Source organism: Mytilus edulis, chromosome 5 (assembly GCF_963676685.1).
Source record: "Mytilus edulis chromosome 5, xbMytEdul2.2, whole genome shotgun sequence".
Lineage (NCBI taxonomy): Eukaryota > Metazoa > Mollusca > Bivalvia > Mytilida > Mytilidae > Mytilus > Mytilus edulis.
Genome location: NC_092348.1, coordinates 63,536,070 through 63,552,208, shown reverse-complemented (window position 1 = coordinate 63,552,208; position 16,139 = coordinate 63,536,070). Strand labels below are relative to the sequence as shown.

Below are 16,139 nucleotides of genomic sequence, written 5' to 3'. Positions count from 1 at the left end.
TACGCTCTTTGACTTTTTAATTTTCAAAATGGCTGCTTCTCACCTGTCAATGGGGGAAGGGTGCCATCAGTTTTGCCATGGAAACAACACCAAAATTTTCAAAACTATCAAAATGCTCCAAACTTCATGTTACCAAACATCTGTAGATACGCTCTTTGACTTTTGAATCTTCAAAATGGCTGCTGCTCACCTGTCAATTGGGGGAGGGTGCAATCAGTGATTGACATGGAAACAACATCTAATATTGCAAAAATATCAAAATGCTCCAAACTTCTAGAACTTTCACAGTAACGATGAGCAACATTGGAAGATGTGGAATTTGGAGTTAAAATTTCCACCCACTATATAGTATATACGAAACTTCACAGTACAAATGAGCAACATTTGAAGATGTGCAATATAGGGTTAAAACTTTCCAATCTTTCCAAAATGGTTGCGGCTACGATGGAAACAATGCAAAAAGGTCAAAAATTTCAGAATGCTTCAAATTTAATGAAACATCATAATATTATTGACTGTCATGTGTGGAAGCGGCAATGGGAATCATGGAACGGTTTAAGATGACGACTGTTTCCATGGAAACAACAAAAAAATTGTAAAATTATGAAAAATTCACTGAAATGGTCACTTGCAGCAGTGGGAGAATATCTAAAACTTTTGAAATCTAGTTTTATAGTCATCTTATGCTAAGTTCTGGTAGGACTGGTTCAAAATTAAATTATATCAATAGCGGACTTGTCTCCAAGTTACCTTTTTGGCAGACATTACAACTTTCCAAGGACCAAATCAGTTTTTCAAGTTAACTCGATTCTAGTCCTAGGACTGGCCAGAGCAGTCATTATTCCTGTCAAAGGTTAACTTGACCAATTCAAATGACTGATTATCAAGTTAACTTGCTGTACAGGTTAAGACTGCATCAATCTGTAGATTAGATGTTTGAGTGCTGAAATTTTCAAATACATCGAGTTGAAAGCGTGCCACGCTGTGTAGAGGATGTATAAGTACTCAGCCACTTCCAATAAGAAGTTGTTCTACCAATAGAAAGTATTTTACATTTGATGCTGCATACTGTATCCAATATATTTAATACTGACTACGCAGATCTTAATAATACACAGATATTTATTTGATCAAAAGTGTAATATTACATTCATGTCTTGTCTTGACAGTATACTACACTGTGAAGGATGTATAAGTGCCTGGTGTATATAGTACATTCTATGCCTCTTGTTTAAGAGAGTACAATGCTGTGTAGGATGTGTAAGAGCGCAGCCAAGTCAGATTACAAGTTGCTTTGATGGACAGTAATACGCTTGCCAATGAAAGCTTACCACACTGTGAGCAAGATGTATAAGTACACAGCCACATCAAATCAGAAGTTCCTCATGTCGTTAATCCAACAGACAGTACTACGAGTGCATTGTGAATATAGTACATTTGATGCCTCTTCTTTTCGAGAGAACTATTTTGTTTGCAATGTATAAGTACACAGTCACGTTAGATTAGAACTAAATCTAATCTTCTGTTAGTGGACAGTATTTTCCTAACCTGACCTCTTGTTTTCGAGAGAACTATTCTGTTTGAAATGTATAAGAACACAGCCACGTTAGATTACAACTTAATCTGATCTTCTGTTAATGGACAGTATTTTCCTTACCTGGTAATTGTCGTTACAACGCTGTGAAAGATGTATAAGAGCGCAGCCAAGTTAGATACAAGGTGCTTTGATGGACAGTAATAAGTCGTATGACCTATTCCCCACAATGAAAGCTTACCACACTGTGAGCAGGATGTATAAGTACACAGTCACCTCAAATCAGAAGTTCCTCATATCTTGTATCCAGGAGACAGTTATACGAGTGCCTTCTGAATATAGTACATTTGATGTCTCTTGTTTTAGGGAGAACTATTCGGTGTGAAATGTAACCACCTCAAATCAGTAGTTCCTCATGTCTCTTTTCAACAGACAGTAATACGGGTGCCTTGAGAATATAGTACATTTAATGCCTGTTGTTTTAGAGTGCCTCTTGTTTTAGGGACATCTATTCTGTGTGAAATGTATAAGTACACAAAACATTTGATGCCTCTTGTCTTAGAGAGAAGTATTCTGTGTGAAATGTATAAGTACACAGCCACCTCAGATTAGAACTTACTTTGATCTTCTTTTAATCGACAGTATTTTCCTAACCTGGACTCTTGTTTTCGAGAGAACTAGTCTGTTTAAAATGTATAAGTACACAGCCACGTTAGATTACAACTTACTCTGATCTTCTGTTAATGGACAGTATTTTCCTTAACTGGTAATTGTCGTTACAATGCTGTGTAGGATGTATAAGAGCGCAGCCAAGTTAGATACAAGGTGCTTTGATGGACAGTAATACGATCTGAGTGCCTTGAGAATATAGTACATTTAATGCCTGTTGTTTTAGAGAGTACCTAACTATCTGAAATGTATAAGTATAAACTCACGTCAGATTTGAACTTAATCTGATCTTCTGTTAATGGACAGTATTACCCTTACCTGACAAATGTCGCCACCTCAAATCAGAAGTTCCTCATAATCTGTTATCCAGGAGACAGTAACACGAGTGCCTCTTGAACAGAGTACATTTGATGCCTCTTGTCTTAGAGAGAAGTATTCTGTGTGAAATGTATAAGTACACAGCCACCTCAGATTAGAACTTACTTTGATCTTCTTTTAATCGACAGTATTTTCCTAACCTGGACTCTTGTTTTCGAGAGAACTAGTCTGTTTATAAATGTATAAGTATACAGCCACGTTAGATTACAACTTAATCTGATCTTCTGTAAATGGACAGTATTTTCCTTACCTGGTAATTGTCGTTACAACGCTGTGTAGGATGTATAAGAGCGCAGCCAAGTTAGATACAAGGTGCTTTGATGGACAGTAATACGATTGCCAAGTCGTATGACCTATTCCTCACAATGAAAGCTTACCACACTGTGAGCAGGATGTATAAGTACACAGCCACCTCAATTCAGTAGTTCCTCATATCTTTTATTCAGGAGACAGTTATACGAGTGCCTTATGAACAGAGTACATTTGATGCCTCTTGTTTTAGGGAGATCTATTCTGTGTGAAATGTATAAGTACACAGCCACATCAGATTAGAACGTAATTTGATCTTCTTTTAATCGATAGTATTATCCTTACCTGGCAAATGTCGTTACTGTGCTGTGTCGGATGTATTAGGACACAGCCAATGCAGATTACAAGTTGCTATGTATACTGCCTGCGAGATGTTGAAGAACACAGCAACGTCCAATGTAAGATAGTATTATTCTTTTTTCAATAGCAAGTATATAACATACGTAATGCCCCTTGATGAGTGTGCAACACTGTGTAAGTTATGTTAAGTACACAGCCACCTCAAATCAGAAGTTCCTCGTGTCTCTTTTCAACAGACTGTAATAAGTACACAGCCACGTTAGATTACAACTTAATCTGATCTTCTGTTAATGGACAGTATTTTCCTTACCTGGTAATTGTCGTTACAACGCTGTGTAGGATGTATAAGACCAGTCACCTCAAATCGAAAGTTCCTCATATCTTTTATCCAGGAGAAAGTTATACGAGTGCCTTCTGAATATAGTACATTTGATGCCTCTTGTTTTAGGGAGAACTATTCGGTGTGAAATGTAACCACCTCAAATCAGAAGTTCCTCGTGTCTCTTTTCAACAGACAGTAATCTGAGTGCCTTGAGAATATAGTACATTTAATGCCTGTTGTTTTAGAGAGTACCTAACTATCTGAAATGTATAAGTATAAACTCACGTCAGATTTGAACTTAATCTGATCTTCTGTTAATGGACAGTATTACCCTTACCTGACAAATGTCGCCACCTCAAATCAGAAGTTTCTCATATCTTTTATCCAGGAGACAGTAATACGAGTGCCTTTTGAACAGAGTACATTTGAGGCCTCTTGTGTTAGAGAGAAGTATTCTGTGTGAAATGTATAAGTACACAGCCACCTCAGATTAGAACTTACTTTGATCTTCTTTTAATCGACAGTATTTTCCTAACCTGGAATCTTGTTTTCGAGAGAACTAGTCTGTTTAAAATGTATAAGTACACAGCCACGTTAGATTACAACTTAATCTGATCTTCTGTTAATGGACAGTATTTTCCTTACCTGGTAATTGTCGTTACAACGCTGTGTAGGATGTATAAGAGCGCAGCCAAGTTAGATACAAGGTGCTTTGATGGACAGTAATACGTTTGCCAAGTCGTATGACCTATTCCTCACAATGAAAGCTTACCACACTGTGAGCAGGATGTATAAGTACACAGTCACCTCAAATCAGTAGTTCCTCATATCTTTTATTCAGGAGACAGTTATACGAGTGCCTTCTGAATAGAGTACATTTGATGCCTCTTGTTTTAGGGAGAACTATTCTGTGTGAAATGTATAAGTACACAGCCACGTTAGATTAGAACTTTATCTAATCTTCTGTTAAAAGACAGTATTACGCTTACCTAGCAGATGTCGTTTCACATATTGCTCATGATGAGAGCCTATTCCACTGTATGCATGATGTCCAATCAGAGATTCCTCTTATCTTTTTGTTTTCAACACACAGTAATTCGCTCACCATTTGCATATTTTTTCGGTTTGTGTTTATTCTTGATAGCACGCCCAGTCACGTCTAACTAAAAGTTCCTTTTTAAATTTTTCAGAAAGAAATTTTATAATATTTGATGCCTCTTATTCAGAGTGTTCCAAACTGTGCATGCAGTCATTACCGTCTCCTAGGAGACGATATTAAGAATTGAACGATGGACAGTCAGGGCGTGAACGCTTCTTACTACCTGATTGGAAGATATTACGAGACGTGAATAATCAAAGTTTATTGATTGGTTAGGACAATGCAAACCTAGAAATGTCCTTCAATCCGGTAGAGTATCTGATTTGTCCTCTATATGTTAGCAATTAGATTTTGCCTGGTAATTAATCATGCATATTCCTGATATTGGTACACAGATAACTTTTATCTATAAAATATATAATATAATATATATAAGCCGAATTTTCTGGAGTTTCGTAAACAACAACATTAAACGATAAATTCTATTCATAAAATGTGACCTCACATGTGTCGTAAAATTTGTTGATTGATGCACGTGGATATTCTAGTAAATGAACTAATCTACAAAGCGAGAGCACTTTCCATTTTCATCAGCCAAGACATGTAAGAGACGACTAGCCCTTTTTGAAAGGCTAATACTTGCGTCACATTATAAATCAACAGAGCTGTCAATTTGAAGAAAATCTTGAATATCATACAATTTATATGCCTTTTATCAAAAATTTACCGCCATTCTAATCTACGTTTTTGACAAAGTTACAGCCATTTTATACAATACCATTGAACAGGTTAGCCGCGTTATTAATATTTCTCAACGACATATATAAATTGAGCTAAAATAGTTAATGCAAATGTGAATATTGATTTCTATGATTAAAATATTTTATCATGGAGACAAGTGAACATCACGATGACAATTTTAAATTGCAAAATGCTGTTTCATGTCTTTTGAATGAAACACGATACCATTGCTCTGTCATTCGTGATTTCAATCTTCCAACAGATTATCTGATGGCTGATACCAAATTACCTGTTAAAAAGAAAAAATGCCGCCCTAGCTCTAGTTCTAGATTTAAAAGAGATAAAGACAAAGAGCGTAAAAGGAAGCAAAGAGCAATTAAAAAACAAGAAGCATTGCAAGATGATCAGAAGAAAACATCAGCTACAAGATATCAAAATTTATATAAAACTAGTACTACGTACAGAGAAAAGAAGTTGGCATATAGCAGAGACAAATACACCATTGATGTACCGTATAAAACTGCTAAGAAGCTAGCTTTTAAGAAAAAATATAAATTAGATACCCAATTTAAAGAATCACGAAAAGATTTTCTAAAGAATAAATACAAATCAAACATCCGCTTTAAACAGGCACGAAAGGATTATATTAAGAACAAGTACGAGTCAAACAAGCGATTTCAACAATCACAGAGGAATTACATAACGAATAAGTACAAGACCAATATTTTATTTCAACAAGCACAGAAAGATTACAGTACTAAGAAATACAGATTGAACAATCAGTTCAAATTAGCTGTTAAAAAAGCCAGTGCTGAAAGGTATGCTAGTGACATAGACTTTAAACATAAAGTTAAAGCATTAAGCATTCTCAAATATAGACAAAATGTTTTAGTCAGAGAGAAGTGCAAGAAAAGGCAGCTTGAACTATACAGACGAGAGTTACAGTATAGACAAAAGAAAATTTCACTAGTACAAGCGAGACGTTTAAACACTGGAAATAATATAGCTGCATGGTTTAGAAAGCAAGTACGGGATGGTCCAATATACATTTGCTCTGTGTGTATCAAGTTGAAGTTTAAGAAGCAAGTTGTTAAATTAGACACTGAAAAATATTTAAAGAAGGGCAAACAAAGTGCAGCATTGGCTGATCGGTGTATCACTTTTGAATTCAAATTGTCTTGTACAGCTGATTGTCCACTCAAATGTGAAACCATAAACCACAAACTATGGATATGTTACACTTGCCATCGTCATCTCCTTAAGAGTGAAGTTCCAGCAGATGCAAAAGCTAATGGCTTACAGCTAACGCCTATTCCAGAAGAATTGAAATCTCTGAATTTATTGGAAAAACAGTTAATTTCTCAACGAATACCGTTTATGAAACTTGTGCAACTGCCAAAAGGGAATCAGAAAGGTATTATTGGCCCATGTGTTTCAATACCAACAGACATTCAAAAGACGGTAAATATACTTCCACGTTCTGATGACGAAGCACAGCTTGTCCGGTGTAAACTTAAAAGAAAGCAATCATATGTGGGTTATAGTCAGTATGCATTTATCAGTACCAAAAAGATATTAAAAGCTCTGGAATATTTGAAAGAATGCAACCCATTTTACAAGGACACATCGGTTAATCAGACATGGCAGAATAGATTTTCTCCCGATTTTGGCGAGTTTGAGGAGTTGACAACGGCCGATGAAGATAATGAATGTAATCCTGAAAATTTTAAAAGACCAGACATCAAAATGCAACAAAGCGAAGGGGATCCACAAGCTGATGAAGATCAAAATGTAAAAGACAGAGGCTTTCCATCAGACACGTGTCTACAGCCTGTAGACATAGGACAGGAGATATTGGACCAACATTTCGATGACATTTTTTGTGTTGCGCCAGGTGAAGGTAGTACGCCAGTTAGCATGATGCTAGAAGAAGGCAATGAAGCGATGTCTTTCCCAGCACAGTTTCCAAAAGGATCTTTTGGATCATATGATAGCAAAAGACAGGTTCACATCACAAGATTAAGGTACTTTCATGCTCGACTCCTTAGTGGAGATAAGAGATTTTCCAGTGATTCGGCATACATTTTTTATGCACAATACCTTTCAGAACTGGAACAAGTAATCTCCAAAGTGTCCATAGCGCTTCGGAAGAGTACTGTGAAAGATATGACCGGTAATGCAATAACAGCAAGCAGTTTAACCGATAGAAATCAGCTTAAAAGTCTGTTAAGTACAGATCAAGGGTATAAGTTTTTAACTCCAATTCGAGGAACCCCACCATATTGGCAGAGTGCATTGAAGGATCTATTGGCTACTGTTCGTCAACTTGGGATTCCTACTTGGTTTGCAACATTTTCTGCTGCCGATATGAGATGGACAGAAGTCTTACAATTACTTATAGAGCAACAGGGAAGTGAGCAGAAGTTGGAAGATCTTGACTGGACTGGTAAATCAGAAGTATTGAGAAACAATCCCGTAATGAATGCCGTCATGTTTGACCACAGGTTTCATACCTTCCTGAAAGATATCATAATTAAACGTAAAATAATTGGAAATGTAAAAGACCATTTCCATAGGATTGAATTCCAACAACGCGGCTCTCCTCATGCCCACTGTCTCTTCTGGATTGAGGATGCTCCAGTGATTGATACGGATGATGACAAGACAGTGTGTAATTTTGTAGATAAATATGTCAGTTGTCAAATACCAGATAAAACAGTTGATCCAGAGCTCCATTCAATAGTAACCAGTGTTCAGCAGCACAGTAAAAACCACTCAAAGTCTTGTAAAAAAAAGGGAACCACCTGTAGGTTTAATTTTCCTCGCCCCCCTTCAGAAAAAACTTTTATCTCTAGACGTCAAAGCCTATCAGATCCATCCATAAAAAAGTCTCCGCAACAAATGAAGGATTATGCCCAATCCGTTTTACACAAACTTTGGACTGTTTTACATGATGAGCATTCGGAAAATATAACAACTCAAAATTTGTTTGATGCTGCTGGAATCACGCAAACAGACTTTGAGGATGCTTCAAATATTTTAACCAAGAGGAACAGTGTCACTTTGGTACGTACCCCATCTGACTTATGGATAAACCAGTACAATCCCGATCTCCTACGTTGTTGGAATGCTAACATGGATATACAATTCATCACAGATGTTTATGCATGTGTAGTATATATTATTTCGTATATTTCTAAAGCAGAGAGAGAGATGGGAGTAGTTTTGCAAAATGCAAGCAAAGAGGCAGCTGACGGCAATTGTGATGCACAGCAGGCAATGAAAAAGATCGGCGGAGCTTACTTTAGACAACGTGAAGTCAGTGCACAGGAAGCTGTTTATAGAGTGTGTGGCCTTCATCTAAAAGAATGTTCAAGGAAGGTACAGTTTGTTCCTGTTGGTGACAATCCAATAAAAATGAGTCTTCCATTACATGTTATTCAAAAGAAAGCTAACCAACTTGACAACAACGATATTTGGATGCCGTCTTTGTATGACAGGTATAAAGCAAGACCAGCTGAAATTGTGTTTGAAAATGTCTGTTATGCGACATTTTGTTCTGAATACTATGTTTTATCTGCATCCCAAATACCTAAAAATCCTGAAAAATCGCAAGTTTATGAGTTGCAAAATGGTTTAGGTTCCATCAAAAAACGTGCCAGGACTGATTCGGCAGTTAAAAAGTATCCAAGATTTTCATCTGAAAAAAGCCCTGAATTATATTTTCAGTCTAATCTTCAGCTGTTTCTACCTCACAGAACAGAAGATCAATTAAAACCACTGCAGTTTTACACATATAAAGAAATGTATTCAAATGGAGCGGTATTAATACCACCAGAAACAGAACTGAAAAATGTTAAATCCATTGTTGATGCGAACAGACAACTGTTTGAAAAAAACGCTGAAGAATTGGAGGAAGCAGAAGAGATGTTACTAGCTGATGAACCACTGGAAGATGCATGGGCTCTGATTGCTCCTGAGGCAGAGGCAGAACGATTAGAGGAACAACAGGACAGAAAACAGATAGATGAAGAAGACCGTGTTGAAATTCCTGAATTAGACATTACAACTAAAAAAAGTCAACAAGGCAATGGTATTGAAATAAGGCAAACCGTATGTCCTGCTCCACAAATAAAAACTTTCATGCAGCAACTTAATAGAGAACAAAAAGACGTGTTTTACAGAATAAGGCAATGGTGTATAGACAAGGTTAATGGCAAAAACCCTGAACCATTCAGAGTCTTTATCAATGGAGGTGCGGGAACAGGAAAGAGTCACTTAATTAAATGCATGTTTTATGAAATGACTAAAATTTTATCCACTATTTCCGCCAATCCTGACGATATTGTTGTTCTTTTAACTGCACCGACAGCAACTGCTGCCTTTAATATTGGAGGTACTACACTCCATCAAGCTTTTTCACTGCCACAATCACTACCATTTCCGTATATCTACCTGCGAGATGATTCAGTTAACAAACTTCGATCAAAGCTGCAAAATCTCAGCATTTTGATAATTGATGAAATCTCTATGGTTGGTCAGCGATCCCTCTTGTATATAAATGAGAGATTGAGACAGATCAAACAGAGCGGAAATGCACCTTTTGGCAATATATGTGTAATTGCAGTGGGAGATTTTTTCCAGTTGCCACCGGTTAAACAAAAATGTCTTTATGATATAAGACCGGAAAGCTCTTTTCCACTTTGGAGTTCTAACTTTTCCTTAGTAGAGCTTAAAGAGGTCATGCGTCAGAAAGACGATTTGGTTTTTGCCCATTTATTAAACCGCTTGCGAGTGAAAAGAAAAGATGAGCACATATCGCTACGAGACGAAGCCCTCTTAAAATCGTGTGAAAATCATACTATTCCCCCTGAAACGCTTCACATTTTTGGAACTAATAAAGAGGTTGATTTACACAACAACCAACTTATCGAATCAGTTTGTAAAATCACTCAAACTATATATGCACAAGATTACGATAAACATCCTCAGACAGGAAGATTAGCACAGAAAGAGCAACCATATGATACATCACATGATTATCTACCAGCACATTTAATTGTAGGACCGAAAGCAAGGGTAATGCTCATCAGAAATGTGGACGTGGCATGCGGTTTAGTAAATGGAGCAATTGGAACTATAACTGAAGTTTTACCACCAAAACGGGGATTGTCTATGCCCCAAGGAGTGATGGTACTTTTCGACAATGACAGAATTTGCCAAGATAAAACATCACTCAGACCTAAACATCAGCCTATATTGATTAGCAAGTTTGAGGAAAATCTGCCCAAAAAAGCTGTCAGATTTCAGTTTCCACTCCGATTGGCATGGGGCTGTACCATTCATAAAGTACAGGGTTTAACTACTGATGCAGCTGTTGTGTCTCTCAAGAACATATTTGCTCCAGGTATGTCCTATGTTGCTCTTAGCCGTGTGACATCAATGGCAGGACTAACCATTAAAGATTTTGATGAAAAAAACATCTACTGTAATGAGCAGATCTGTAAGGCACTCAAACAAATGCCTCTATATTTGACAGTTAAAGACAAACCCATACAGCAAAATAATATGGTTATAATCCTTCACAACATACAAGGGTTAATCCCCCATATTAGTGACATCAGATCCAATTCAGACATTTTATCTGCAAACGTTCTTTGTTTGACAGAAACATGGCTGGAAAAGAAAGCTCAACCATGTTTGAAAGGTTTTAACTTTTTGCATAAGGACAGGTTTTCATCATATCCATCACAGAAAAATGTTTTCAAACAATTGAAACGCAAAACACACGGTGGTGTAGGAATTTACATTGGAAACGATCAGCAGTGCTGTCCGATTACACTTGAATCAGTGAACATAGAGTGTATAGCGATATTCATCAAGGAGATTAATACCAATTTAGTCCTTATTTATAGAACGGAAACCTACACTTCATCTGTGTTTGTAGAGGAATTACACGAATTGCTTTTTTCTCTACCACAGGAAAATGAAAATACTTCAACAATAGTTTTAGGGGATTTTAATCAGGATATTCTGAAGAAAAATTCCTCTATAGAACAGTTTATGGCAAAACAAGGGTTTGCACAAATAGTTACCAATCCAACAACAGATGGAAACACACTTATTGACCATGTCTACCTCCATGGCAATTTACAGATTTCTGTAGAAGTTATTCAGACTTACTATAGTTACCATAACATGGTGTCATTGAATATTAAATTGCCCATGTAAATCAACGCCAAAAATCGGCAGGTTTCTATTGGTTGTTTGCAATATAGTACTAAAGCCCATTTAGTAATTTCTTTGTTTAGAATAGTGGATGCAAGAACAGTGAATACATTGTTCCCTCCACCATCTAGAGGTTAAAAGTGTAAATGATTTATTTTTTCGTTACATATATGTTTTAACATGTGCTTGTCGAAACCAATATTCGTACTCACCTTTGATGTAAATAATGTTTTTAATTTCTTTTGTATATAGTTTACCATGTTTTAACGGCTGCTAAAACAAGTTAATACATTTGTTCGCTTCACTAAATACACGTTCGTCATGAATAAGATCATTTCGTTTATATTTCCTAATGTCTTGACCATGTTGTATACGAAACTAATACATTCGTACTTACCTTTGATTTGATTGCTTTTTGTCCTTTCTTTTGGATAGGTTTTACCATGTTTCAACGACTGCTTTAACAAACGAAAAATTGTTCTCTCTACCTAAGCAAGGTATAAAATGTAAATAGCATTTTTGTAACCTATTTTCTATCGTGATTACTGCGTTCTGAGTCCGATCCATATCTTTGTACTCACCTTTTTGTAAATAATATTTTTGATTGCCTTTGTATATACTTTACCATGTTTTATAGCTGCTTGAACAAAGAAATACATTGTTCCCTTCACCAAATCTTGATTCGTAATAAAAACGATTATTTCCTTTTTATTTTTCCATTTTTTACCATGTTCCGTACGAAACCAATATATTCGTACTCGCCATTCATGAAACCAATGTTTTTTTCCTTTTTCTTTGTCCCTTGTTTAATATGCTCAAACGATTGCATGATCCAGAGAGTACATACTTCTCTGAAACAATTTGGGTTCGTTATGTAAATGATGATTTCGTTTTTATTTCCTAATGTCTTGACCACGTTTTGTACGAAATCTATATATTCGTACTCACCTCTGATGTAAATTATATTGTGATTGTCTTTGTATGTATTCTACCATGTTTAAACGGCTGATAAACACGTTAGTAAATTGTTCCTTTCACCTTATCAAGGTTAAGGCTGTAAATAATGATTGTCTATTAATTGTCAAATGTTTTATTATGTTGAGTACGAAACCAATATATTCATACTCATCTTTGATGAAGATGATGTTGGGTTTTTTTTTCTTTGTCCCTTGTTTAATATGCTCAAACGGATGCATGAACCAGAGAGTACATACTTCTCTGAAACAATTTGGGTTCGTTATGTAAATGATGATTTCGTTTTTATTTCCTAATGTCTTGACCACGTTTTGTACGAAATCTATATATTCGTACTCACCTCTGATGTAAATAATATTGTGATTGCCTTTGTATGTATTCTACCATGTTTAAACGGCTGATAAACACGTTAGTAAATTGTTCCCTTCACCTTATCGAGGTTAAGGCTGTAAATAATGATTGTCTATTAATTGTCGAATGTTTTATTATGTTGAGTACGAAACCAATATATTCGTACTCATCTTTGATGAAGATGATGTTGTTTTTTTTTCTTTTTCTTTGTCCCTTGTTTAATAAGCTCAAACAGATGCATGAACCAGAGAGTACATACTTCTCTGAAACAATTTGGGTTTGTTATGTAACTGATGATTTCATTTTTATATCCGAATGTCTTGACCACGTTTTGTACGAAATCTATATATTTGTACTCACCTCTGATGCAAATTTTTATTCTACCATGTTTAAACGGCTAATAAACACGTTAGTAAAGTGTTCCCTTCACCTTGTCGAGGTTAAGGATGTAAATAATGAGTGTCTTTTAATTTTGTGATGTTTTATTATGTTGAGTACGAAACCAATATATTCGTACTCATCTTTGATGAAGATAATATTGGTTTTTTTTCCTTTTTCTTTGTCCCTTGTTCAATATCATCAAACGGATGCATGAACCAGAGAGTACATACTTCTCTGAAACAATTTGAGTTCGTTATGTAACTGATGATTTCGTTTTTATTTCCTAATGTCTTGGCCACGTTTTGTACGAAATCTATATATTCGTACTCACCTCTGATGTAAATAATATTTTAATTGTCTTTGTATATGTTCTACCATGTTTAAACGGCTGATAAACACGTTAGTAAATTGTTCCCTTCACCTTATCGAGGTTAAGGCTGTAAATAACGATTGTCTATTAATTTTCTAATGTTTTACTATTTTGAGTACGAAACCAATATATTCGTACTCATCTTTGATGAAGATAATATTGGTTTTTTTTGTCCCTTGTTTAATATGCTCAAACGGATGCATGAACCAGAGAGTACATACTTCTCTGAAACAATTTGAGTTCGTTATGTAAATGATGATTTCGTTTTTATTTCCTAATGTCTCATGTGTCTTGACCCCTTTTTGTACGAAATCGATATATTCGTCCTCATCTCTGATGTAAATAATATTTTGATTGCCTTTTTATATATTCTACCATGTTTAAACGGCTGATAAACACGTTTGTAAATTTTTCCCTTCACCTTATCTGGGTTAAGGCTGTGAATAATGATTGTCTATTAATTTTCTAATGTTTTATTATGTTGAGTACGAAACCAATATATTCGAACTCATCTTTGATGAAGATCATGTTGATTTTTTTCCCTTTTATTTGTCCCTTGTTTAATATGCTCAAACGAATGCATGAATTTGAGTTCGTTTTGTAACTGATGATTTCGTTTTTATTTCCTAATGTCTTGACCACGTTTTGTACGAAATATATATATTCGTACTCACCTCTGATGTAAATAATATTTTAATTGCCTTTGTATATGTTCTACCATGTTTAAACGGCTTATAAACACGTTAGTAAATTGTTCCTCTAAAACAATTTGGGTTCGTTATGTAAATGATGATTTCGTTTTTATTTCCTAATGTCTTGACCCCTTTTTGTACGAAATCGATATATTCGTACTCACCTCTGATGTAAATAATATTTTGATTGCCTTTGTATGTATTCTATCATGTTTAAACGGCTGATAAACACGTTAGTAAATTGTTCTCTTCACCTTATCGAGGTTAAGGCTGTGAATAATGATTGTCTATTAATTATCAAATGTTTTTTCATGTTAAGTACCAAATTTATATATTCGTACTCACCTTTGTAGTTTGATGTACATCATGTTTTAATTCCCTTTGTATATACTTTACCATGTTTTAACGGCTGCCAAAACAAGTTAATACATTTGTTCGCTTCACTAAATACAAGTTCGTAATGAAGAAGATCATTTCGTTTTTATTTCCTAATGTCTTGACCATGTTGTATACGAAACTAATACCTTCGTACTTACCTTTAATTTGATGGCTCTTTGTCTTCTTTTGGATAGGTTTTTCCATGTTTCAACGACTGCTATAACAAATATATTCGTACATATTCCCTTCACCACATCGAGGTTCGAGATGCAAGTTTTGATTTTGTATTTGTTAAACAATGTCTTCTCAATCTTCTGCTCATAACATATATAATCGAACTCACCTTTTTGATGTAAATAATGTTTTTATTTTCCTTTGTTTATACCTTACCATGTTTAAATGGGTGCTTGAAGAAGTAAATACATTCTTCACTGCTTCTAATAAAGGTTTCAAAAGCATGTGTAGATGTCTCAAATGACTTTTGAATTTCGAAAATGGCTGCCGTTTTCCTGGCAATAGGGGGAACACTTGACTTTTGAATTTTCTAGATTGCTGCCGCTCGCCTGTCAATATGGGAAGGGTGCCATCCGCTATTGCTTGCAATGGCAAATCTAGTTATGGCACCCTCAACGGAGTTGGGGTGACGTATTGTTATTCTACGTTTCTTTTTTTTCTTATTATGGCACCCTCAACGGAGTTGGGGTGACATATTGTTATTCTACGTTTCTTTTTTTTCTTATTATGGCACCCTCAACGGAGTTGGGGTGACATATTGTTATTGTTCGTTTCTTTTTATGGCACCCTCAACGGAGTTGGGGTGACATATTGTTATTCTACGTTTCTTTTTTTTCTTATTTTTCTTATTCTTCTTCCACACATTTTGTCCGTCGTGTTTCTCGGAATCTTTTGGACCAATGTTGATGGAACTTTACTATAATGAGGACCCCCATGTAAAGTTGTGCACCTTGGTATGGAATGGTAAAAGATGGCCGCCGTTTCCATGGAAACAGCAAAAATGCGAAAAAAATCAAAGTGTTCCAAACTGGAAGATACTCCAGAGGAATGGTAACTGGCATGTGCGGATATGCAGTTCGACTTTGGAATTTCCAAAATGGCTGCCGTTACCATGGAAACAGCTAAAATATCAAAAATTCTAACTCTTTCGTTATAAGATCCAACTGGATGAAACTTTATGAAAATGTTCTCTAGTATGCCAAGATGTCAAGACAATATTTGGATAGTTCAAAATGGCCGCCGTTGTCATGGAAACTGGGGCCAAGTTTTGCATTGACCCTATGGAAAAAAGAATAAAATGAGCATGTTCTCAGAGAGTATTGCACCAAAGTCAATGAAACTATACTGTTATATAACATGATATGTAGCAATGAGATGTCTGCTTTTAGAATCTTGGA

At 35.7% G+C, this 16,139-nt stretch overlaps 1 protein-coding gene across 1 annotated transcript; it reads left to right on the top strand.

The window, feature by feature from the left end:
- The first annotated feature begins 5,499 nt into the window (after positions 1-5,499).
- On the top strand, positions 5,500-11,583 carry LOC139525181 (uncharacterized). The gene has a single exon (XM_071320371.1). It carries the CDS (start codon positions 5,500-5,502, stop codon positions 11,581-11,583), a length of 6,084 nt encoding a protein of 2,027 aa, XP_071176472.1.
- Positions 11,584-16,139: the final 4,556 nt, after the last annotated feature.